Here is a 26,519-nt window from a genome sequence, read left to right as displayed (position 1 = left end):
GTTGAGCCACATCAGCCGCCATGTCATTTCCAAATGTTTTTTTTTCTGAATTTCTCTTATAATTTTAAAATACTTTTACTAAATTTTTCGCTAATTTCAAAATACTATATAAAAAAATATATATATATATTTCCAGCCATATCTCCACAATAAAAGCCCAATCTTTATAGCTTGAATATGTCCACCATAAAGCCCAAAACATGAATATTACATTGCTGTCCATCATAAAGCCCAAACCCAACCCTTTATTATTCTTCTAACGCCAACCCTTTCTTCTCCTTCTGCTTCTTCTTCAGACGTTTAGATTGACTAACGCCAACCTCTCTCTTCTCCAAATATAGTTTCAAAACTTCAGACCTTCGGCTTTCTAACGCCAACCTCTCTCTTCCCTCCTTCGTCTCTTCCTCTCCTTATTTATGTGAATCACTCCTTCATACCTCATCAATATTTCCCCTCCTTTTGCTCTTCCTATCTTTCACGGTTTCAAAACTTCAGAATTGTAGCTTTCTCTTCCCTCCTTCGTCTCTTCCTCTCCTCATTTAATTGAATCAGAAAACAATATATTTAAAGAAGAGCTCAGAAATACTGATAGACTTCACTTCAGGTATTTACATCAAAAATTTCACCTTTGCATTTTCTTAGTCATACAGGTCTGGGCCATTTGTTCATGTTTCGTTTGGGAGTGTTTGTTCTGAATGATTAGCTTAGATTGATGGGTTTGGAGCCCTGTAATGGGTTTTGCTAATTTCAATTATTGGCTGCATTGATCTCTCTTTTGTATTTCAGTAATTCAATCAACACTCTGTTTCCTATCCGTATCCTTTTGCGAGAGGCAAATTGGTCCGACCACAGGCCTAAGTTCAAGGCCACCGTCAACTTTAATGGCGAGGAGTTGTTAGCTGCCTCCTCTGTACGAGCTGTCAATATCTACATTGGCTACAAGGTCTGTATATCAAGTTGAGGTATACTTAAATTCAAGGCCGGCTGAAGCTATAGGCCACTTAGGCAGTGCTCTAAGGCCCCCACTGATAAAGGGGCCCCCAAATAGTAATAATATATTATATAATATCCCATCAAAAAAATTGTATAGTTTGAAAAAAAATTGTCTTAATCTTGAATATTTTCTCACACATGAAACTAATTCCGATATTGATGGCTTAGATTTATTTTCAGAACTAAAAGTAGGGGTGTCCAGCAAACCCGGTGACCCGCTCAACCCGGCCAACCCGCCCGATTCCGACCCGCCACCACCCGATCCGACGACTCCGGCAGTCGGACGCGGGTTCCGAACTGTCAAACCCGACCCCCGGCGGGTCGGTTGGCGGTTTTGCATTTCAAAACCCGTGAAACTCGACCCGAACTGATACCTTTAACGTTTCCGGCGAAATATTACGCAACCCAAACCAATCTCCGATACCTTTAAACATTTTCGGCGAAATATTAAGCAACCCAGACCAAATCTCCAAACCTTTAACGTTTCCGGCGAAATATTCAGCATACCAGATCAAAGATGGCGAGATCTCGACGTTATCCGACGAAATCTAGGCCAGATTTCGGCCAGATCTCGCCGGATCCGGCCAGATTTCGGCCAGATCTCGCCGGATCCGGCCAAATTTCGGCCAGATCTCGCTGGATCGGCCAGATTTCGGCTTCGGCGATGAAACCCGAAACCGACCCGAAACAACCCGAAACCGACAAGACCTGAACCGAAAAATCCAGCCAGTCGTCCGGGTCGGTTTCGGGTCAAATTTTAATCCACCCGACTAAATCGAGTCGGTTCCGGGTTGGTCACAAACCCGACCCGGCCTGACCCATGGACACCCCTAACTAAAAGTTTTAAAAGAAGTTTTGCAAATAAATGAAAACTCTCCAATTAATGTACTAAATTATATAAAGAGGCTAGAATCTTTTTCAAATGCATGTATTGCTTTGAGAATATTACTAACTATACTTGTTGCAGTTGCTTCCGCAGAAATAAGTTTTTCAAAATTAAAATTAATAAAATCCTATTTAAGATCAACTATGTCATAAGAAAGATTAAGTAGATTAGCCATATTACTAATTGAAAAGCAAATGTTAGCGGAACTTGAATGCAAAAATTTAATTAGTAATTTTGCCTCTCAAAAAGCAAGAAAAATAAATTTTAATTGAAAAATATATATGAATTTATAATTAAATATAATAAAAGGCCCCATTTAAAGCTTTCGTCTAGGGCCCCCAAATTCATTGAGCCAGCCCTGCTTAAATTTTATTTTCAATGTATATGTAAAATCTTTAGGGTTAATTCTTCTGTGTTTTTCTGTTTGGGTATTGAGTTTATGGTCTGCAATTTTTTGAATTTTTAGTTGTTGCCATTGTTTGTAGAGAAAAGCTCAAAAATTAGGGTAAAGAAAATTACCCCAATCTGTGATTATTTGAAGCTAAGGTTATACAACTTCAGGAGATTGGAGGAAGAATGTATCCACCTTCCTTGTGCAGGCTGTGAGGAAAGAACATATCAAGATTCATTGTTTTTGAATAGCTGCAGCTTGCAGGTCAATCTCCATATGTGGTTTACATTATTCTCATCACGCTATAATGGATAGTTTATCATTTGAACCTTAGACTGTAGTCATAATACATGTGACTTTGTTGAATGTACATCTATCTTCAGTGTCGATTTGGTAGTTCTGCTACTTGCTGAGTTGTGTGGGAGGGTCATTATGGATTGTACTGAAGCCTTTATCCATACCTTAATCAATATTACTAATTTCCTATTTTATATAGATGATTGTGCATTGATTGGATGTATTTAAATGTCTAATTGATTTAATTGTCACTTAACTACATATGTTAATCAATTGTCACGTAATTAGGTATTGCCACATTCACTATGATAAATTGATAATAGAGTAGAGAAACTAACAAAAAAGGCCTAGAGTTATTCAAACAAGAGATGAACACGATGCTTATGCTTCCAAGTACGTTTTTGTGGAGCAAAGGTTCTTAAATCTTAAGTATTACAGCATTAAAATCTCATTGGTATGAAGTATACATGCTGCATTTATCATTAGTTTACGGACACTCTCATCCATTAATCGACAATCAATGTATGTGCCCACCTGAATTACCTGGAAACCATCATTCTGTAGTTGTACTTTGCATATCAGTCTTCAAACAAGTAAGCCACAGTGGTTTAAATTCTTGGTCATGAATGAGCTATTCAATCTTCCAAGCTATCATTTGGATGATTTATTTATTTATTATTATTACTAAATCCTTACCAAATTTGAACTCTTTTTATTATTAGTTTTTTTTTTAAAGATGATTACAGAGTAATCTAATGTTTAATTTTATTTATTTATTTCCTTATGAATGATAAATAAGAAGTTACTAAGTTGTGTAACATAAAAAATAAACAAATAAATGAATGCAATTGAATCATGTGTCCGGTTGAAAAGATAGAGCCTGGTCCCAAATCATATGATTTAATTCCACATCCTTCTTATATGTATTTTAATAAAATTAAGGGCACATCATCCTTATCATGTATACTTATCAAAAAAAAAAGTTGAGGTTTTTATATTTTTTTCAGGGTTAATTTTTCTTTCGCTTTTAAATATATCAGTGGACATATTGGAGAGTGGATTATGGTTTGGGGTTGTAAGCAATGAGCACCAGTTCTACTTGCCAATGAAAGCAAGAAAGAATCAGAGTCATCAACAAAAAATCATAACGTGGTAATTCTAAGTGGGTTTGATGTCCTTAATTTTGTCATCATTGTCAATGTTTTTGGTGACTGTTTTGGTTGTTTGTGGTGATTTTTTTTTTTTTTTTTTTCATATAATTTGGTTTTTGTTTTATTTTTTGATGTCCTTAATCCAACAGTTTTTATTTTATTTTTTTATTATATATATTTTTATATGGATGACCAAATATGTGATTTTTAGAGACTTTTCTGGGCTTTGGATGTTGGATTATCTTCTCACAATTTTAATTGAGCATCTATTTGGGTGTTGAGGAAAAAAAAAGTGAAGCAAAAGTAAATGGAAGCACAATCAATTGTGAAGGTTCTTTTTAGATACCTTTGTGAATTATGAATTTTGCTTTGTTAATTTGCCAATTGTGGATTACTTTGTACGTTTTGGTAGGTATTCTTTTTAGAGAGATTTAACAAAGCAATGACCTATAGCTTTGTGTTTTTTTTTCTTCTAATAAACGTATTTTTTATGTTATTTCTACTAAGATGTTTCTATGGTATTCTATTCTATTTCACTTGTGTTGGTTATTTCAATCCAACATATTTGGGAACTCTCATACCATCATTCATATGGGAAGAAAACCGTAATAACTTCTTCTTTCGTTGTAGATGCTTTCATTTTTTTTTCCATGTTTGTAGTTGTACATCATTAAGCAAGGGTTACAGATGATTCTTTATTCATTGTTTATTTTTTTTCCTTATTTCTTTTTGGTAGTAAGCTTAATTTAATTACTGCATTTGAAGTTTTTTTTCTCCTTTGTTCTTTCTTATGTTAAGGTTTCGGTTTGTCCTTTATATTAAGCTGTAAATGCGTAATAGTTTCTTTGAAATCTTATCTAGATTTTATTTATAGTCATAAGTTCAACATAATTTATTCAAAGAAACTCCTATTAATTATTTTTTTTCCTAAGTTATTGAATCAAACATGCATCCAAAATCTGTTTTAAATGGAAATAATTCAACTGATGATTATTTGCCCTTTTTTTTCTAGACTAGAGAGAAATGTTTACATTGAATTGTGTACCTGATGGTGCACTCCCACACATAGATAGCATGGAAGAAAACCATAAACTGGAGTTCTATGGAGTTCTTGAAAACTTGCCTCAAGTTATGATTAGGAGTTCTATGATGATTGTATGTAACTTATTATAGAACATGGTGGAAAAATTGAATCTAAAGGAAAGAGGAAGCATTTTGGTTGAGAGCAAGTGTCACATATGTCTCAAAGGCTATTAGCGCATGTTGACAAGTTTGGGGTTTGATGGTGCCATAGAAATTTCAGTGGAATTCTTCTCTCAGTTGCTAAGCTATCATGTATGTAAATTAGGCTACTTATTGAAAAAGAAAATTGTAAAGTAGGCCAGATATTGAAGGTTCTTGCTGAATGCTATAGTTACTAAAAGTTATGTTTAGCTACTAAACTATTTGAGATGTTCCTTAAAATTTTGGGATATAAGTTAATAAGAAACGTCTTTTATATTATGCTTTCAGATACAATTTGTATTCAACTATGATGTTGGTTTTTATTCCCTTTTAGATTTTATAGAGAAGTAGGAACACAGAATTTGTATTTTAATTTTGTATGTTTTGTGTATGCATATCCACACTCCTGCACACAATATAGACACTATCAACTTTTATAGTTGCATGGCTAGATAGTTTAGCAAATACCGTTAGTCTTAAATGGGGTTTTGCATTTTAATAAAATTCAATGAATTCAAAGTGGAAATTTGTTAAATAACACCGATTTTGTTTTCAACCAATTAAATTTTCGAGAAACATTTGAAATTTTTTTAATGAATTAGTTTATATAACAAGCCTCATTAAATAAATCAATCACCAAATATTTAGAAACAAATTATAAGTACCATGTAACTTTGCAATAGGAACTAAAGATTAGACTTGCATATCTCTTTTCCAACAACAAAATGTACCAATAATGAGAAACACTATTTGAAAGGAGATTTAATTGGAAAATAATTGTGCTTGCCGAAAGAGGAGTAAAGATTCATAAATTTACTTTTGTAACTCTGGAATGGAGAGGTTATGATTATAGATTCATCAAACTTGCAACATTTAACCATTTAAACTTGCTGTTTAAGTACATGAATATTAGGAATAAATCTTATAGCTTTCATCAATCTAGCGGAAGATGAATTAAAAAAAATGAATTTCTTGAACATTTTTCTGTATTTTCCCGTGCATTGCACGGGTTAGCGACTAGTTCACATAATAATGAATGCTATCACTGACCTCAGGAAATGTATATTGCAATCCAGCAGGGATTGACAAGTGTTGACTCTGAAGATGCTCTACTAAACAGAACTTTCCCGCAACTCCCGTTGTTACTTGGATATTCAAAGAACACTCAACAACTCAGGCACTTCTATTTTCTAACTGTGTTGTACCATGCATATATACCCTCTTTGTAATCATAATAAAATCGATGAAACCATGTGGGGCCAATTATTCTCACTGGCTGCATCATTTAAGAAAGCATCCTATCTGAATTATCTGATTACAATATTTAGCTAATTCTTCACAAATTAGTTTCACAAGTCACGCTTTCATGTCTTTAAGTAAAAATATTTAAGAGCAACTCAATTCAATTTAACTTAGCTAAAACTTTTTACAACTACATTGGGGTGGGCTTTAAAGATCCTAATCAACTAACCAGGGTTATATAGCCAAAATTCATTTATTTTAGACGAGGTAAGTCAAGAAACAAAGATCATAATAAGTTAATCAACTAACAGTAAATAACTAAAGCGATTGTCACGTGAAAGTCACGTGCCTCTTGTTGACGTGGCAGACAGTTGTTGGATCTCTTGCTATGAAAGGTGTGGCAGCTTCTAACCACACACCAAATGCATACTAAAACTACAAAAGCCTTTTGTCCATGACAATTAACAGTCAAAATCAAACAACAACCAACAAAATTTTGATAAAAAACCAGTTTCAGTATGTTGTTTTCTATGGCTTTGGCACTGGAGTAGCTCTAGCAAACTTCATGGCTTCTTCAAATTATTCAAGTTGCTGTTTCTTCAACTGTTGCTCCTTCGCATCACTGCCCAACTCATCCTCCACCACACACTTTTCCTTATCTTTTTCTCACTCTATCCTTAATGGGCACTATGGAGTTTCACTTACCAAAGCTCGGCCTAGCTCAAGGATATGTGACAAGTTCCAAGGTGAGCCTCCCCTAGACAGTCTTGAAGTTGAAACAGTCACGCCCTCTACTTTGCCAGCACAGCCACACCCAGTTCAAGAAGAATTAGAAGAAGATGACAGGTTTTGTTTCTTGTAGACACTTACAGCTACTTAGCTTATCTGGGTATTGCCTCTTTTTGGGTTTCATGTTTCCTTCTCTCAGAGTTGAGTGACCATGCATGGTTAGATAAACAGCCAAATTTGGGGCCTTTGGAGAGAATAAACCATTTGGTTGTGTTTATTAGACATTTGAAATTGGTTTAATTGTGCTGATCTCACCATAATCATTTTGTGTCTTTAATATGTAGTCAGAGGCTGTCAATTTCAGATTTTGGTACACCAGTCTATTTTCATCTTTATAGTGATAATTTGGAGAGTATGGTGATAATTTACTTAACATGTCCAATGATCAAATTGGATATAAAGGAAAGTGGGAAATAATTTCATCTCTTTGGGTGGTAATTAGCCTTTGGAAAGGCTGAGCAGCTTATCTAGGCTCAAGTGGTTCATGATCAAACTGGTAGGCTTGTCTATTAGCCTAGGAGGTTGTCTACCATTATACTAGGTAATAATTTTAAAGTTTTGGGTTTAGTGTAACATCGATAATGCAAAAGCCCTTAGCCTTTATGTTAATATTTTTTATTTATTTATGTTTGGTTGAGTGGAGACTAGAGTAGATAAATTGTCATTTTTGGATTACTTAACTTCTTGTTTCTTGGCGTTGAAGGTGATAAGTGAAAGGAAAATCACTTATGATTTATTTTATGTTTCAGTTGCTTGCCTCCTGACTTGGAAGGAGCAGTCCGGCAATCAAGTCAAGCAAGTGGCCTATTTCTGTCTTCTGGAGGAATGAGAGCCATAGTAGGTGGCAACAAAATTTTAGCTTTATTGATTTGAAATGGAAGCAGTTCTTTGTTTTGGTTTTTTCCATGGCCATCAGTCAGAAGCTTAAATGAGGCAAATGAAGAGAAAAGTAAAGAAATATTTCAAATTTTTAAAAAGCAGTCCTGCCCAAGTGAGATGTTAGTTTTTCTTTTCTATTGGAGACTCGGCATCAAAAGCAATTGTGGAGTTTTAAATAAGGATATTAATGAAATAATAGTCTCTAAAGGTGAAAAAAAGTAAAAAATTTTAGCATACCGTTTTCTGAGTTCTAATGCTGGCTTATCCAAAATATCAACCAATTAAACCTTGTTTCCAAATAATAGTTGCAAAAAATTTAGCTTAAACCTGTCTGAGGGCAAGATTAATATTTGATCTTTGAAATGTAAAATAGTATTAAAATTTTGAGCATTTTTCTTGAAAGGGAAAGATAATCACAGCAGAGATGGAAAAAGCTTGTGCTCGGTTAGTCCACTTCAGTTGCTTGTCTGCACTTTTCTTTTGTTCTTACAGCTTGGTCATTTTTTTACAGGTTGAGCTCCTAATTCCTCAGTTGCAGTTTCTAGATGATGAAGGTGCACAAGCTGAGCTCTGGGATCTATCAAGGATTTTCTTGGATACACTAATTGAAGAGACAGGATGTCAGGTTATTTCAAAGTTTCGCTTGAAGTTAAGAAACTTTGGGATTGACTTACTGGAACCACATAGTATGAGAGAATGAATTAATATGTGAAGGAGGATCTAACTTAATTTTACCTAACTTTTATTCTGGAGTTGGAAATTCCAGTAGGTAACAAGAAGAAAAGTAAAAACTGGTCTTAGTTTCACTCGTCCTAGGGACATATGACTGGTGATGCTTCTATATTTAGAGTAGCACTCCTTGTGTAAGCAAGCTATCTTAAGGAATTGATTACAATTCGCAATGTTATATTGGTTAATAATGTATTGTCCATTGCTTTTATGTAATTTGAAATTTTAGTTTTACTATTTAATAATTATGATCTCAGTTACTTGATTCTATAAATTTAATTTGTAGAGAATTAAAGCCATATTTCCAGATGCTTGGTGCTGCTGCCCTTCTAAAATACCGGTGGAAAGATGCCACTTTTGAATTTGCCAGGTAATGTTGACCTCCCTATTGAAATTCCTTTGAGCATGATTGGTAGCTTGGCTAGCCATCCTTTTCCAAACAAATCTGGCACTTTGTTGTTCATATTTCACCTTCTATTGATTTTTGTGCTGATTGCACTTATGAAATTCCACTGAATTACTTGATTATTGATTAATTGAACTTCATGACTCAGCCATGCAATATTTTTTTTATTTTATCCAGCTTAAGTGATAGGAAGACTGTAGAAAGTGAAGACGAAATTGTGGTTATGGTTGTTCCTGACTACCAGATGTTGGAATATGTAGAGAGAATTGCATCTGACCTCTCAGATGATCCGGTACTGAATTGATCTCCTCAGTCCTTTATTAGAAGTGGTGGTCACCATACACCTCATTTCTGTTATTAGCATGATCCTCATGTACAAACAATTCTAGATTGGTAGTATCTGAATTACATTGTTGACACATATCTATACAACAAACAATGTTTCATGTCATGGCTTCTAACAGTGTTGAACTGAAAGGTCCTATCCATATGTGTCTTTGATGATATCTGATTATGAACATCAGATAAAATGAATTGTTTGTGCTCAAACTGTAGCAACTGCAATTCTCTACGTAGTTTGTTTGACTCTTTTAGATTATTGTGGTAACATTTTGTCCAACCTTTGTATTTGTTTTGTACTATGGCTTAGGGTGTATTCTAATATAATATTACTTCATTTCTCTTTTTATTCTTTTAATCTAGGAATATTTGATTTCATTGCATCAGCTAAGTTGCTCATATTTCAATTATATGGTGATGGAATTTGCTTAAATGTTGTACTTTCAGAAAGATTCTCTAATACCATCATTAGGAAACTGTCATGGTTTTCATTACGTCTCCCTCAAGCTAGAAAGAATTTTTCCTCACAGTATATTATATATTGGCAGCCAAGGCCTCTCATCATGTGGAACCCACGTCTCATCAGCGAAGATGTTGGAGTTGGTTTTAACGTTCGGAAGTTAAGGAGTTTTTTTTACAGTATGTTTTGCTTTCTCTCAACATTTCAAACTAGCTCACAGTTTTCCTTTTAGTGCTCTTCCTTTAGTTAAGCCCATTTTAGGGACAAATTGAATTGTTTAAAGCATTAGTAGCATTACATAAATTGTGTGTATTAAACTTTTGTATCAATTGTCTACATGTTTAGAATCGTATCAAATTACCAACTCTTATCATTTTTTTGTGCAGAACTTTTACAACAGTATACTCAATGAGACCTTTGCCATCCGGTGCATTGTTTAGGTGTTATTCAGGGTAAGGGCCATTTTGCATCTTACTAACTTCTGTACATCTCATGGGCACCTTTAGTGAATAGTTACTTCCAGACTACACTGTGCTTGGCTAACTGCAACACCAGTGACTTGCACATGAACTTTTCCAAGTCCAGACACTGAGACACCAATCTGATGGGAGTTGAATACAAACCGATCTACCTTTTAGACTAAGGATTGATCAGGCAATCCCAAATCAAGAAAAGGAATTTATTCGTTGGTGATATTTCAAAAAGGAAAAAATTGATATGATTTGAATTAGACTTTATAGTTTAGATTTTTTTTTTTTTTTTTTTTTTTTTTTCTAAATAACCATATGTTATGATCCCTGCATTGCTATGTGATTCTTTCATGTGATCATAAAATGATAGATGAAGGCCACAAAATAATTCAAAGTCAAATGGTTGACCAAATTTAAGCATTAAATCTTTGAAGTTTGAACAGAGCCCAAGTTCTTGATTTTACCAGTCTCACCTTCAAATGGGGCTAAGTCAAACAATCTGGCTGGCCTTCTCAGCAATTTTTTTTGGGTCCTATTTCCCATGTTTCTGGGTATGTCTAATAACTCTACTTTTGAATCTGTTTTCTGATCATTTACAAGATTATGGAAGGTGTTCTATGATGACAAGGATAGACCAAACAGATACCTTCTTGCTAAAGAACTCATAAGTCATCTCGATGCTGAGGACCTTGAGGTAGGTTGCTACTAAATTTTTAGAATGTCTCATTAGAGCAGGTTTAACATGTGTTAAACAAAAAAAAGAAAAACTACCTTTACATTAATTAATACACTGTGTATGGCAATGGATTATTATTATTATTATTATTATTATTTGAATTGTTAAATCCTGTGTTAGTGGACTGTTAAACAATTTAAGTTAAATTATTTTTTGCTTATCAATGCAAATAATATTTGGAGATGTAAAGGAGAAGTCAGGGCAAGGTCCATCTTTCATTGATGGTGTAGTGGGCATCTTCTCTTCATTAAATCGCTTCATGAAGGCCATTTCAAAATAGTCCTCTGTTTTTATCTTTTCCTCTTTATAGAGCAAGGCCCTTTGCATTTGTTCATAATCAATACATTTCAGTCCAACAATATTACTCAATAAATTCTGTAGCTTGAATTCTATATTATAACGCATAATTCGGATTTCAATATTTCAATGATCAAGGGTATAGTAGTGTTTGTAGTAGTGGTTCTTATATATTGCAATACGATCAAAAGATGGTCAAAAGAAAAAATCTCTATTTGACGGGACTTCTTCCCATATTTAATTTACACAATCTCAATCAAGTTTCTGTTCTTCCTTGTCTTTTTTTGGGAGGGTAAATAGTGTCTGTTCTTCAATGATGTAGCAGGAACTGATGCAAAATGCACCAAATTAAAGCACAATCAGTGTTCCTCTATCTCTCTCCTATCCCTTTACTTTTTCACTCTAAGCCTATGATCCTGCATTGAGTAATGATGTTTACATTCATTTTCTCCCAACTCCCCATTGAGTAATGATGTATCAAGTGTGGCTTGGGACAAATATTTTGTCTTTAATTATTGGTCTGAGCAGATGTTGAGCCACCACACACGCAAACAGGCAATACATGATCGTTTGGCATGGTCTCAGTCGCTCGGATACTAATTTACAAGAAGGCCCTGCATCATGGCTTTAGGCATCATATTACAGTTTCTAAGTTTGTTTGGCTTTCATATGCTGTGAAAAGCATGAGAACCACATCTGAAGACTGAAAGTGGGGATTGTGGAGAACCATAATATATTGCTCATCTGCCTTTATTCACTGAATGGCATGCCATGGTGCTGAATGTGGTGGTGAAACCACAAGAACTTCACTCATAGAAATAAATTAGTGTTACCCATCCTGTAGTAGATGAGGAGCTGACCAACTAGAAGCTTGTAATTAAGGTAGGTTTAGCAAGCAAAGAACTGTTTTATGGAGCATAAGAGCATAATCAATTGATATCACATCAATTTTTAGTATTTATTGAACTTCCTTTCAAAAAATATGGTGGATTTTGTAACAAAAATGAAATGTAAACTTCTAACTAGATACACATGCCATTGACATAATTCCAATCAACACCCCCTCCTCCCATGCCTGGGGGGTGGGGTGTGGGGGGAAGAAAAGGATTTCACACATCTCCTTAGTAGACTAATTATTCCCCAGGATTGCTTTTCAATGTACATGCACTCCATTTTCTCCAATAATCTGGGTGTGATTGGCCACATGAATTTGAAACCATCCAAATGTTAAAACCAATCAACATGTTGGGTTGAAGTTTTGGGTTGCTTCTTCGGCTTTTGGTACCAATTGTTCTCAAACTTGGCTTTAACTAGAAGAGAATAAAGCAATTCTGCATCGGCTGATGAATTATAAGGCGAGCTCAAGATACTATGATATCAAATAAACCAGAAATAGAAATCATAGTTAGAAACCATAAGATATATCCCAAAATTGTAAGATAGTATATGTGTCAGTGATATGTGATCAAATCAAGGTTATTCATAACACCAACCAGTGTATGTTTATCCTGGGCTTTTTGCTGAAATAGATATGGAGCATGAAAATGCAGGTGATACACTAATCAAGCTGAGTCAAGAACACATGCTAGCTCCATTTCTTTCACAAGTGTGACTACAGTGAAGTGACTCTATACAGTTCATTTGTATCAATATTTTTTCCTACAACAGTCAACAGTGATTTCAAGGAAGGTAAGAGATATGACTATCTACCTGTGTATTAGTTCCTCTAAGATAATTCTCTGTGAAGGTGTAACATAATGGATACAACTTCTTGGGCATTGACCTACTACGAGTTGAACTTGGTAGTCTTCACCATGACCTAATCATATGCACAAATGTTTTGAAATTTAATTAATATCATTGGATCAAATTCATGATAATAATTATAATACTATTGGAACTACCAAACTGGAAACCTTTTTTTATGAATAAAAAGCCAAATTGGCAACATGTGCCTTTCTTCGAATTCTTCTATTTAGGATATAAGCTCTCAACCTAGTTAAGATAATATAGAGGTATATAAGTATAGTACAGCTGGTAGTATAATAGTACAATGACAGCACATACAGCATTAGGTATTGGGGAAGTGGGCTTAGACCTAATAATCAACAACATACAAGCTCACAAGGAATGGAAAAATAAGAGAATTAACCAACCTTGTGAAGACACCCTAGCACTTCCAGTAGAAGCAAATGAGAAGGCATGAGGTGCTCTTTTTACACATGAATATGGACACCCTGCAGATGATTCAAAAATTTGCATACGAACCCCGCCTATCTGATAAATGTTATTAATATTTTTTTTTAAAAAGATCAACAACACCAAAAATATTAGCCTCTGAGCACGCGGGTGAGTGCATGCTCAAAGGCTCTTCTATTTTTTGGGTAAGGGTTAATTTAGAGCATTTATTATAATTTGAGATTACTACATTTTTCAATCACAAAAAAAAAAACTAGGGGTGTAATGAGTGTCATGTGTGGAGAAATAATTTTCCACACATAATAATTTGGGGCCCTTTGCATACGAACCCCGCATATCTGATAAATGTTATTAATATTTTTTTTTTAAAAGATCAACAACACCAAAAATATTAGCCTCTGAGCACGCGGGTGAGTGCATGCTCAAAGGCTCTTCTATTTTTTGGGTAAGGGTTAATTTAGAGCATTTATTATAATTTGAGATTACTACATTTTTCAATCACAAAAAAAAAAACTAGGGGTGTAATGAGTGTCATGTGTGGAGAAATAATTTTCCAATCATAATAATTTTTCATCACAAAAAAATCTAGGGGTGTAATTAGAAAATTATTTAACTTATGCTATCATACGTGAAGAATGCTATCATACGTGAAGAAAAAGAAAAACTATTTAACTTATGCAATTAATAAGTAGTCTGTAAATATCTGACAATACTCTCTACTCGAACCTATCAGTTAAACTTATGCTTTAATTAAACTTGCGCATTTTCATAATAATAACTAGCCTCTGAACATGCGCTCACGCGCGTGCTCAGAGGCTCTTCTATTTTTTGGGTAAGGATTAAATTAGAGCATTTATTATAATTTGGAATTATTATATTTTTCAATCACAAAAAAAAAAACTAGGAGTGTGATGAGTGCCCTTTGCATACGAACCCCGCCTATCTGATAAATGTTATTAATATTTTTTTTTAAAAAGATCAACAACACCAAAAATATTAGCCTCTGAGCACGCGGGTGAGTGCATGCTCAAAGGCTCTTCTATTTTTTGGGTAAGGGTTAATTTAGAGCATTTATTATAATTTGAGATTACTACATTTTTCAATCACAAAAAAAAAAAACTAGGGGTGTAATGAGTGTCATGTGTGGAGAAATAATTTTCCAATCATAATAATTTTTCATCACAAAAAAATCTAGGGGTGTAATTAGAAAATTATTTAACTTATGCTATCATACGTGAAGAATGCTATCATACGTGAAGAAAAAGAAAAACTATTTAACTTATGCAATTAATAAGTAGTCTGTAAATATCTGACAATACTCTCTACTCGAACCTATCAGTTAAACTTATGCTTTAATTAAACTTGCGCATTTTCATAATAATAACTAGCCTCTGAACATGCGCTCACGCGCGTGCTCAGAGGCTCTTCTATTTTTTGGGTAAGGATTAAATTAGAGCATTTATTATAATTTGGAATTATTATATTTTTCAATCACAAAAAAAAAAACTAGGAGTGTGATGAGTGTCATGTGTGGAGAAATAATTTTCCAATCACACCCCTAGATTTTTTTGTGATGAAAAATTATTGTGATTGGAAAATGATTTTTCCACACATGACACTCATCACACTCCTAGGTTTTTTTTTTGTGATTGAAAAATATAATAATTCCAAATTATAATAAATGCTCTAATTTAATCCTTACCCAAAAAATAGAAGAGCCTCTGAGCACGCGCGTGAGCGCGTGTTCAGAGGCTAGTTTTTCTAAACTATGTGGGATTCCAAAACCAATAACGAAATCTATAAACTTATCCGTATTATCTAGATTTAACAAGATTAAAAAAAAAAAAAAAAAAATGTATTCAAAAAATTATTACAATGACACCTGAGATTGGTGAAACAACTTTTGTGTTAGAATCTCATTCCCTTGTGTGTGTGTTTGTTTCTTTAAAAAAAAAAAATCTGGACTGATTATAACCAATGAAAATGAGAGTTTCCTCACACTATCTTAATTCGAAATTTCACATAAAAACCCCTATTTTCCTTTTCTCTTTCCACCACACATAACATGTACTAATGTTTGGAAGAAGAAAAAAAAAAAAAAAAGACAAACATAATGGGAAAGAAACTAATTTGGTAGGTTTGTAAATATTAGTACCTCATATGCCTCAATTACACGTCGAATCATTGAATTGGAATCTGCCACATCTCTATTTACATCAGGATGGAATTGCTTCACCTTTGTAACAAAATTGAAATTACGGAAAAGAAAAAATTAGGCATACAAATATAAACACAAATTCTCTAATACACACCCACATATGTAAACACAAATAATTATAACAATTTATTTTGGTAAGCACATTAGGAATGATTTGTCTATCATCAAAATCGTATCTTCCAATTACCCCAATAAACGTCAATCTTTTTCTTCCTTTCTTTTTTGCTATGGAAATTTATAAAAATAGTCCAAATTATAAACTTCAATAACAGAGTTGCCATTTTTTGGGACCCAATTGGCTTACCCGAGTTCTTCATTTCTCCAAACTCCAAAACAACAAAAACCCATAACTCAAAAATCCATTTTCATTTTTATTTTCCTCAATTTTCCTGGCAATCAAATTAAAAACAGCAAAAACCCATAACCCAAAACTCCTTTTTTCTTTCCTCAATTTTCTTGGCAACCAAATCCCAAAACAACAAAACCCAGAACCCAAAGATCTTTTTTTTTTTCCTCAAATTTTCTTGGCAATCAAATACATAAAAAACGAAAGCAAAAACTTATTCAAATAAGATATAAATCATTATACTTTGGCTCGGAAAGCGGCTTTGAGCTCGGTGGCAGAGCAGTAGGGCTCGACGCCGGGCACGACGTAAGCTGAAGTACTGGACAGAGGAGCCTCCCCTTTGGTCCTCTCTCTGCAATTGCAATTCACTGTGTATTTAGGAGTTGAAAGAGAAGGACAAAATAACTTTGGGTTTTTAAATTAGAGGGAAAATTGTGACCGTTAAGATTTATAACGGCTTTATGAAGTGGGAGAGTTGGAGGGTTGAATTTGAACTGCATAGGCAAAAACATTCCATCTTTCTCTCTCTGTGGCTGTAGCTGTGGCTTTGGCATTACAGTGCCACATGTTTCAGACTATAAATATGTGGATAATTTGATGCATTATATATTTCTTTTCATAATATTCATTTTGTTTTTCCATTTTGTGCTTTGTCTTTGTTTTCCTTCTCTGTTTATGTTTTTAAAGTATTTCTTTAAGGGCCTTTTGGTTGGAAGTGTGAAAAAGTATGAGGATAGAAAATGATAAGAGAGTGGAAAAGTGAGGGGATAAAAAAAAATTTTAATTTTCCTCATTTTTGTTTAGTTGGGAGTGAAAAAGTGGAGGATGGAAAAAATATGTTTGTATAAATTAACTCATATACCCTTGTTAAAAAGTAATGCCTTTTTAAAACAAAAAAAGCAATCACTCAAATTTATTAAAAATAAAAATCATATCTAAAAAAAAACCACGTCTAAACAAAAAACAAAAACAAAAATACAAAAGAAAAAGAAAAAAAGAGCAACGGATTGGACAAGCATTTTTGTCATTTATCTATCAAATTCCGCCCACTCAGTTTTCTCTCCATTTTGGAAAGAAAACATTTTGGCAGGCCCGGAGAGAACACTTGGATCCCACCAATTTTTTTCCCTCCCCTCCCTCCAAACAAACAACCCAAAAAATGAGAGTTTTTCTTCCCATTTTCTCTCCAAAATTTTCCATCCACCCTATTTCATCTCCAAACAAGCACACCTTAAATGATAGTTTTAAAAATTATATGGAATTTGGTCTCAAAAAAGATGACGTGGAATGTAGAAAATTCATTCTTAAAGCAAAAACAAATATGGACGGTTAGATTACTAATGAAAATAGATGGTATGACCAATATGAAAACATAATCAAACATACAAGGCCAAAATAAAAATAATCTTAAATTTTAAGGGTTAAAAGTATTACTCTATTCGTCTTCTTTTTCAAACTAAAATTTTGATCTGCATACATTTGTTTCAGTTTCAGTTTCTTCCTTATATATTAATTTTTATAAATTTTAACTTTTAATTTTCACAATAAATCCTTCAACTATTAATCATATTAATTTCATCCCTTAACTTTAAAAATTAATAAAATCTATATCTAAACAAGAGGGAAGAGAAACAAACCAGTAAGAAAGAGATTGAGTTGATCTAAGTTGAAAGAATGCAATAAAAGTAGAGAAATAGTGAAATACCAAAAATGACATTAGTAGAAGTAATTATAAAAAAAGACGTCAATCAAGGGTGTAATAGAGAGCAAGACTTTAGATAGGATATAATGGAAAGAAAGAATTCATGTGATCAACCCAATCTAATCTGTTGAGAATCCATAGCCGACACTAAGTTTTAGGACTAAAACTTTGTTGTTGTTATATATCTAAACATATACATAATGTCACACTATATAAAATCCCATTCCGTCTAATAACATCTAATAAGAAATCTTGTCTCCTGGCCATGACTGATCAACAATCCCAAGTGACTAGAGCACTAAGTGACTAAATTAAATTCCCAAGCCTAAGCTGTCTCTATTGACATTGATTTGTAGTAAATTAAACTGATTCAAAGTTATTGATCCTAAAAAAACTAAGTCAAAGTGCTTTGACTTGAAGTAAACCTACTCGTGCTAAATAAAATTTGATGTGCATCATCTCAAAGTAAACTAAATTGCAATGATCACAATAGATTAAAGCCTAAGTCATCAATCTAACATAAAATATAAACAAACAGCTAAACATCGCATCAAGCTTGACAAACACTTAATTAAATGTAAGTGCGCAATTACAAGGGAAGCAACTTACAAGTACAAGTCTTAAGAACTACTTGATCTCCTAAGAATCTAAGTACAAATAATCTTAGACGTGTTATAATGTGTTCTTGATTGTGCCTAGTGGACCTTTCATGTAAAATGAGTTTCTATTTATACTTGCGGCTTTAGCGGTTATGCTTGGTTTCTTGGCATGTGTCCTTGCATTTAATTTATTTATTTATTATTTTTTTTTTTTTTTTGGGTAACTTTCTCAAGGTTACTACCCACTTGCTTGCTATCTGTTAGTAACTTATTGGATTAATGTCACTTGTCAATCCATTGAGCTTTAATCCTTAAATTAATAAAATCCAACTAGGTAGTCACATCACTACCACTTCTTCACATGGCTTCGCCCTAATTTGCCACCGTGACTTGCTAATAAAATAATTACTTAGCCTAACAGAATTTTCATTCACAGCCCCTTTGGAACTTGATATCTAGTGCATTCTTACTTTTCATGTCTCATATTATTTTCTTTTATTTTTGGGATTCAAGTAACTAACCTATAGTCCAGGGACTGCAGGCCGCATTCTGTTTGTTTTGAATTATTCATGTTACTGCTGACAACAAAATCACATACTGAATACTTTCCAATTTCTTGAAAGTTCTCTTACTTGACCCTGTTTTACAAAATGATTTACAGAAGCTAATGTTTGTGTGATTGCAAGAGCAAATTGGAAGCTTAGTTTCAGACCAAATCAGGCAATATCCTTGTTATTTAATCACCATCATTACGACCCATGTATCTTCTTTACCATGCTTGGTCTTTAATATTCTTGTTCCTTCAAAGCATTCTTCAGCCTTACCTAAGACAGATTGTTGTTTTTTGTGGATTCTCATCGTGCACTTCAACACTGCCTCAACTATTTCAATGTAGCTTTGTAAAGCACAACTTGAGCCCCATGAATCTGCCTCCCGCTTTAATGAGGCATATATAACATCCATAATATGTTTTGGAAATGCAGACACCACCCATTTTCTTAGATCAAGTGCATCAGGTAATGATTCTCTTGTTGGCTGCTTTTGTCTTGTCATTTCTAGCATCATGATGCCAAAATCACATGCATCTCCTCTAGTGGAAGCTTCAATCCCCTGCCCATATTTTGTTTGATCGGATTGTTAAAAAAAAGTGATTCACAATTTTGTTTGACGTAAATGCTTAACAAATGAGGAAAGGATAATGAAAGGAAAAGTTCCATGTAACTCAACCGAATATAGCTTAGATAAACCTTTATATCAATTAAAATGGAGTTAGCAGATCCTCATCAACTAAACAGGGTTATACAACCAAATTTATTTATTTTCGATGAGGTAATCATCATAAGCTAATCCAATGTGCACCTGTGGATATATAACCAACTGATCAGTCTACCAACTATATCTTAACCACTGAACAGACTACCAACTATGCTTGGATATTTGGAATTAATTTTCCTTATCCTCAGTAAAGAAAATAGAAATTAAAAACTATGATCTGGGGAGCATGCCCCCAAAAAAGTAGTATTAACAAAAGGAGAGATCTCACAGTATTTCCAATTTTCCAACTCTAAAGGCAAGAAATATTAGTAAAATTGAATAAATGACTTTAGTCTCAGATTTCCATTCACTCTTATAAGTTAATAGAATTCAGACAAAAGAACAGATAGGCAATGCCTAGTTTTTTTTTTAGATGTGTATACAATGCGTAGTTCTAAAGTTTAGATATCTACACAGGCATGATTGAATAACAGATGCAATTTGGAAAAATACTTAGTAAGGCTAAAGAAAGGCCCCTAAGCATAATCTTAAGGTGTCACGTAAAGAAAAACTCAAATATAATTGCTTTCAGCATAATTTGACAATCATCAAAACTTTCAATTGCAGTGTTATACACACCTTAACACCATGATTACGTGGTATACACACCTTAACACCATTCAACTAAATTCACAAACATAAATTTTTCTACCACAAAGATACAAATTAGGGGAAAGCCTCACAAATAAAAGATGCCTTCTATAGGATTAGCTAAACTAGAAGAAAACCAAAAAAATATGAAAAAAAAAAGACGTAGATATAAAACCATACCTTCCATGTAAGAGAAATCTCCCTAAACAGAGTGAATTTCTTTTTTCATAAAAAGATATTCAACTATGTTACAAACCCATGGAGGTTTTGTGTCTATCAATAAAACTACTGTTTCCAGCAAAAGGGTCATTGACATGCTAGATTCCTCAGGTTTCATTAATACTCCTTCAATTGATTCCTGTCCAACAAAATAAATACGCAACACTTGCATTAAACAACAACACAAACAAAAGACAAAAAAATTTAAGTTCTCAAGAATAACCCCTAAGGTTTTGTATTAAATGCAATTAAATACAGTGTAATATGAAAAATTCATGCTATATCTGAAATTACCCAATTCCTTAGATCAAGTCCATTTGGAAATAGTTCTCTTGAGGGCTTCTTTCATGTCATCATCTCTAGCAGCATGATACCAAAACCATATGCATCTCCTCTAGTGGAAACTTGTTAGAGGCAATTTTTTGGACACCAAACTAGCAAAACCAAAGAAAATGCTTCATAGCTTGAATTAAATAAACATGAGAAAACTATTGCCCTCATTAATTCATTATTTTGAGCACTCATTATATTATCTTTTGCCTAGGAGAAAACACAACGATAACAGCCAAAGGACAAGGCATTGGCGTGAGTACCAGACTTGACTACCCTAAAAAACCCTAGTCTAGCCCCTAACTTATCAAAGCACAACACGAGGGCAAAAGCATCTTAAACATCTTAATCAACTAAATAGGGTTATACAACCAAATTCATATATTTTACAAGAGGTAAGTCAAGAAACAAGAATCATCAAAGCTTATCAAATGCGCACGTGTGGGTATATAACAAATTGATCCTCATAAAAAAATTTGCATGAGCACATATCCTTTTAGTTTGTTGAGCTGACAGAGAATTTGTAGAAAAATGGAGAATATAGGGTCTTAAAAGTCTATGAACCATCTACTAACTTCTTTCCCTCCCTATTTTGTTATTAATGACCAAGTAAACTAATTGGGCAAAAGCATTTAGAAGTTCAACCAGCTTTAAAACCAACCAGCTAATAATCCAATTACATCAAGAAGTTACTAGACTGAAAACAGAACATTAGAAATCTTTTAGTGGTTAGTAAATCAAACCAATGGTTCTCCCTTCCCATCTTATCCAAGTTATAGAGAATGAACCTCTTATATGGAGCAAATCCTTCATTTGTCATGTGTCTAAACAACTCAGCCAAAACCTTTACAAATTGTGCATGCATTCTGTTCCCAACAACAAAGTTTTGGACTTTCTTTTCAATCCGATCCAACTCATACCTGTTTCTTTTGCCACCCCCATTTCCCTCATTCTCTTAATAGTTCTTGTTCTCTCTTTCATTTCCCTTCAAAAGAATACAAATTGGCCAATAAAACATATGGCACTGGACTTTCAGGAGCTACAGAGAACAACTGATCTGCAGCATATTTTTCCATCTCTGAATCACCATGAATGCTACAACTACCAAGCAATGCTTGCCAAATTCTTGGGTAATCCATTCGTAAAATATTTTGACTCATTAAGCTGTCCTACCCAACCCAACAAGTCAACAACACAAGCATAATGTTCTGATCTTGGACTTAGCCTCTAATCTTTCTCCATGGATTCCAACAACTCCATAGTCCATACCCCTTTCAAATAAGCCAACGTGGCTGCAAGCACGGAGCAAGGACAAAAATGTAACATCTGGTGGCTGTATACCTTCCAACCTCATCTCTTCATCCTTGCACGAGACAGAGTTCCTTTAAAAGACACCCTACTGAATTCTTTGATCAAATCCTCCAAAACCCCATTACTTGGAGTACACGTTTATAAGTCCCTTGCTAACAAAAGTTATCACTGAAGTTCTTTTTGATAACTAAAGCATGAATACTTCATTCTCCACAAACTCAATTTCTACCTTGCTAGGTATACATAATTACAATTATAAAGGTGCCAACATTCTCTACAAACATCAGGAATGATAATTACAATAGTACAATGCAAAAAAAGAGAGGTGATAAACTCTAATGACAAGAGGGAAAATCCTGTAGCAAACTAAGATCAGAAACGAGAAAAAAGACAAGGTAAGAACATGAAAAGGAAATATTGCATTGTTATTTGAAGAATTTCACTCACATTTTTCCTTCCTATAAACATTATCTGCGCATGTAGAAATTACACTTGGCACATTGATATCTCTATATTTCACAAGAACTATTACATTTAAGGATGGTCTTTAGTTTCTCAATGAAAGAAAAGGGGTGTGGACGACAGACAAATGTGTAAGTACCTCCAAATAGTTGGCCATTATATGCATTATTTGCAATTTGGGTTTTCACTAAGAATACATTTGGTATGAGCGGGATAACTACATTCTACACAATAGTAAAACCAATGCTTTGGGTCTCGTTCTTCTTCACAAATATCGCAATAATATTCACCGGAGTCATCTTCAGCTCTATAATTAAGAGTGAAGGGATGCTCATGTTGTCCATATCTTGTAGTATGTGGTAATGTAGCACACTGAAAGTCTAGTACAAATTCACAAGTGGTACAACGAAATACTTGGTATCTTTTGTTATCACAACAATTGCATTTCTGCCCATGTGCTGTGTTGGAGAGGATAAGTCGATGCTCATGACCTTCATGGGTAAAGATGTCCGATTTCAAACTACATTCAACATCGAGATCAAACTCGCATATAAAACAATTGTAGGTGAAGCCATTGCAACCTTGGCCACAAGCATTACACTCAAACGACTTACTCCTATGAGGTGCTTTTGGAAGGAGGGTGAGTGGGTGTTGATGAAGTGGGTGTTTCTTTTTTTGGGGTAATTTGACACAAGATTCATGAAGAAAAAAGCTACACTTTACACAACTATAAAACGGAGGGGAAATGTCTCTTACACAACTATCGCATTTTTGGTTATTTAAAATCTCATCAGTAAGCATTTAGTCATGCTCGTGACTGAAGTGTTTGATTTCTATGGCTATTTGAGTTTCGTCCTCCCCCATATTGAATTTGTTGACTTTGTAAGTTACTGAGTCAATTGATTCATCGAGTTCTGGAACTTCATCCTCATCTTCAAATTTTTGCAAATCTATATCCTCCCTGTTTTCCTTGAATATAGCACAATCAAGATGGGCAACAAAATCGCATTTAGAGCAATAGTAAAGCCCATAGCGTGTGTCCAGTTTTTGAACACAGAGTTGGCAAAATCGGGGGTCGGGTTGGTGGAATTCAAGAGAAGAATGGGTGAGGTGGAGGAGGTGCTTGTGACGCACAACTTTGACTCTGCGTGGGTATTGATAAGCACATGTTCTATGAATCCAGAAACCACATGTATTACACAGAAAGGGCATACCTTTGTCTTCTTTGCCACAAAGGTCGCAAGTGAAGGTGATCCACTTCCAAATGGGGATCAATGGGTGGTCGTGCAATTCAGCTTCAGCTTCCAAAGTGGGCAGTACAGAAGCGCATGTAATGTGAAGGTTGAAGTCGCAGCGGGAACACCGATAAGTGTATTGGTTGCGAGATTCGTTGCAGAGTTTGCAATTGCTAAATTGAATGTCTTTGCCATAATCTATCTGTTCGGGAGAGAGAATAAGAGGATGGATTGGGTGCAACGGATGGTGCAACCCAAGGGGTAATTCCGCACATGATTTATGAAGAACTTTGCCGTAGACCGGGCATCCAGCTCTTCTACACCAGTAGCCAGGACCGTCAATTGATTCTTGGCACCCACAACAAGTGAATCCTCTGAAGAGAGCGGAGACCAAGGGATGCTTTGAATCGCAAAAATGTAGAAGCTGCTGCTCCATCTTCTTCTTTCTATCACATGCAAAGTAACAGTGACAATCACGGACAACATCAAATTTATTTAGAGAGAGAAATTTAAAAAAAAACAGAGAAAGAGAGAGTGCGTGAGAGCGAGAGAGAATTGGTGGGTTTTAACTTTTAGAGCTGAATTTTAGATTTGTAAAAGAGTAAAAGTAAAAAAAGAGGGATTTGGAAGAAGGTGTGGTTTTATTTAACAAATATTCATTCATTCAAATCCAGCCCTGTTCTGTTAAGTAACGGAGGCCGTTGGAGTTAATGAATATTAGATGTGAATGTTTTAACTTTAAAGGGCTTGCTTGGGTTGGGCGTGGCCTGTGGGTGTTTTCAATTTTTTTATGTAACACTGTAGAAGGTGTAAAATCTTCCATGGTACTATGGAATGGATTTTTTTTTTTAAATAATTTATTTTCACTAATAATGAACGTAATTTTTTTTAGTGAAAGGGAATGCACCTAAATAGTTATGAATATATATAGTAAGAATGCTTGTGCAACAAAAATTCAAAATATGTTTTTAATTGATCCTCCATTCTTGTGATTAGAGAAATACAATTTGTTTTTTACTTTTTTTTTTCTTTTGTTTATGTCAATCGTTATCATTTATTTAAAATCATTTAACACAAGTCTAAGTTTGCATTTATTCAATATATAAATAAAGAGTGCAACTAAGTTTGTCTTTATATTCTTCTCAAAAAAAAAAAAAGTTTGTATTTATATTGATATGATCAATTCTTTATGCAAGTTTTTCCTTACTCCAATTTAGCCAATACAACTCAAAAGTCAAAACAACAAAGCTAATCCAACAATACCTCTAAAAGAAGTTCACTAGTAATTGTAGTTTGGGGATTCAAAATGAAAGAGCAAAATCTTTTAGAGTTTCACATAAGCGAGCTTGGTTCAATGCTAATCCATTTTTACAATGAGAAATGCAGTATAGAAATTTTGTTATTAATAAAAACATTTTTTTTAATGTTGAGTCTATCACTCCCTTAATTTTTATTTATTTAGGTTGAAATTCTCTCTTACCCATATGTGATAAATAAGAGAGAAAAAAAAAAAAAAAAAAAAAAAAAAAAAAAAACAAATATTTGGGCATGTTTGAGAGTGAATGTAAACTATCTTACTATTAATATGAGATAAAATGAATATTTAATAGAGATATGTTTAGGTTTGACTTTTGGGTAACTTTTACCAAAGTTTTATTTATTTCTTTTTTCTTCTTTGGATAATTATCTTCTATAGAAATTATATTCCTCAATACCATTTTTCCATAACAATCGCTTGTAATCTCATTATTAGACTCAATTTCTTTCCTCCAATTATCATGCTTATTAAATATTAAGGAGATCTATTATTCTTTCTAAATAACAAGGTGATTAGACATTAAAAACTCACTTATCTATGAAGAGTGATTATATATATATATATATATATTGTATACTTAAATACTTAATTATTTTGAAATTTTGTGTGTCATTAACCTGTAATAGATATTAAATAAAAATGTGATTCAAGAAAAAATTGATTTATGAAAAATAATTGAGTGATATACCATTTATCCAAACTACATTAAATGTAACATACCAAACCATCTAGAAGTAATATATCTCACAAAAATATAGTGTCAAGTGCAACAAAATCTTATTACATTTAACATCTATATGACAAATTTAAAGTAAGAAAAGTAATCTATTGTTTATAAATACCAAAAGAAAAACACATATACATGTGAACAAATATACAAAGGCAGCTATCAATACTTACATCAATAAGAATCCAATTTTGGCTTCAAAATACACTTAAGGAAGCTTCCAAATTATCCTCAATGTTTTAAGTCTAACTTCATATGAAATCCCTATATAACATCTACTATATATAGGATTTCATGCCATTGTGTCCATGAATAGATGCTTGCTCCAAAACAAAGAAAACAAAAGAAAGAAATAAAGAATAAAGGAAGAAGTAGGCAAGTAGGCAAGGCATATGCTTGCTTGCCAACTTAGACTTGAATACTTCATAGTAACATTTCCTTTTTCTTTTCCTTTTGTGTTTCCTACAATGGGTGCTACAATATCTGGAACCCATAAAGTGGGACCGCTATGGACAAGCCATAGCTTCATCTTCCATATGCTTTCTCTTTTATATTTGTATAGCAGCCTGTCACCATCCTTTCGTTAACTTGTTTCCAGCGCTTCTTATTTTGGATCAGCAGGATCCTTACGTGGGAGTTCTCTATGGGGGCATCCCTAT

At 33.8% G+C, this 26,519-nt stretch overlaps 1 protein-coding gene, 1 long non-coding RNA gene and 2 pseudogenes across 5 annotated transcripts; 2 read left to right on the top strand and 2 right to left on the bottom strand.

Annotated features, from left to right (window-relative positions):
- Window positions 1-346: 346 nt before the first annotated feature.
- LOC126717049 (uncharacterized) lies at window positions 347-5,229 on the top strand. 4 transcript variants are annotated; one of them, XR_007652409.1, is made up of 5 exons: window positions 347-604; window positions 787-943; window positions 2,365-2,534; window positions 3,608-3,719; window positions 4,731-5,229. It is a non-coding gene; the product is annotated as an uncharacterized LOC126717049 (long non-coding RNA). The 4 variants fall into 4 exon arrangements; XR_007652406.1 differs by having other exon boundaries at window positions 3,608-5,229; XR_007652408.1 differs by having other exon boundaries at window positions 3,575-5,229.
- Window positions 5,230-6,627: 1,398 nt separating this feature from the next.
- LOC126719238 (uncharacterized) lies at window positions 6,628-10,018 on the top strand (annotated as a pseudogene).
- Window positions 10,019-12,500: 2,482 nt separating this feature from the next.
- On the bottom strand, window positions 12,501-16,472 carry LOC126719237 (uncharacterized; annotated as a pseudogene).
- A 6,919-nt stretch (window positions 16,473-23,391) lies between these two features.
- LOC126717046 (uncharacterized) lies at window positions 23,392-24,353 on the bottom strand. The gene is made up of 2 exons (XM_050418210.1): window positions 23,795-24,353; window positions 23,392-23,724 (listed from the first exon to the last, which is right to left on the bottom strand). The coding sequence occupies exons 1-2, from the start codon at window positions 24,249-24,251 to the stop codon at window positions 23,531-23,533; spliced, it is 651 nt and encodes a 216-aa protein (XP_050274167.1). The 5' UTR covers window positions 24,252-24,353; the 3' UTR covers window positions 23,392-23,530.
- Window positions 24,354-26,519: the final 2,166 nt, after the last annotated feature.

The sequence above is a fragment of the Quercus robur genome, chromosome 3 (assembly GCF_932294415.1).
Source record: "Quercus robur chromosome 3, dhQueRobu3.1, whole genome shotgun sequence".
Lineage (NCBI taxonomy): Eukaryota > Viridiplantae > Streptophyta > Magnoliopsida > Fagales > Fagaceae > Quercus > Quercus robur.
Note: the sequence above shows the minus strand (reverse complement) of the source record. Positions and strands in the feature narration are given on the sequence as shown.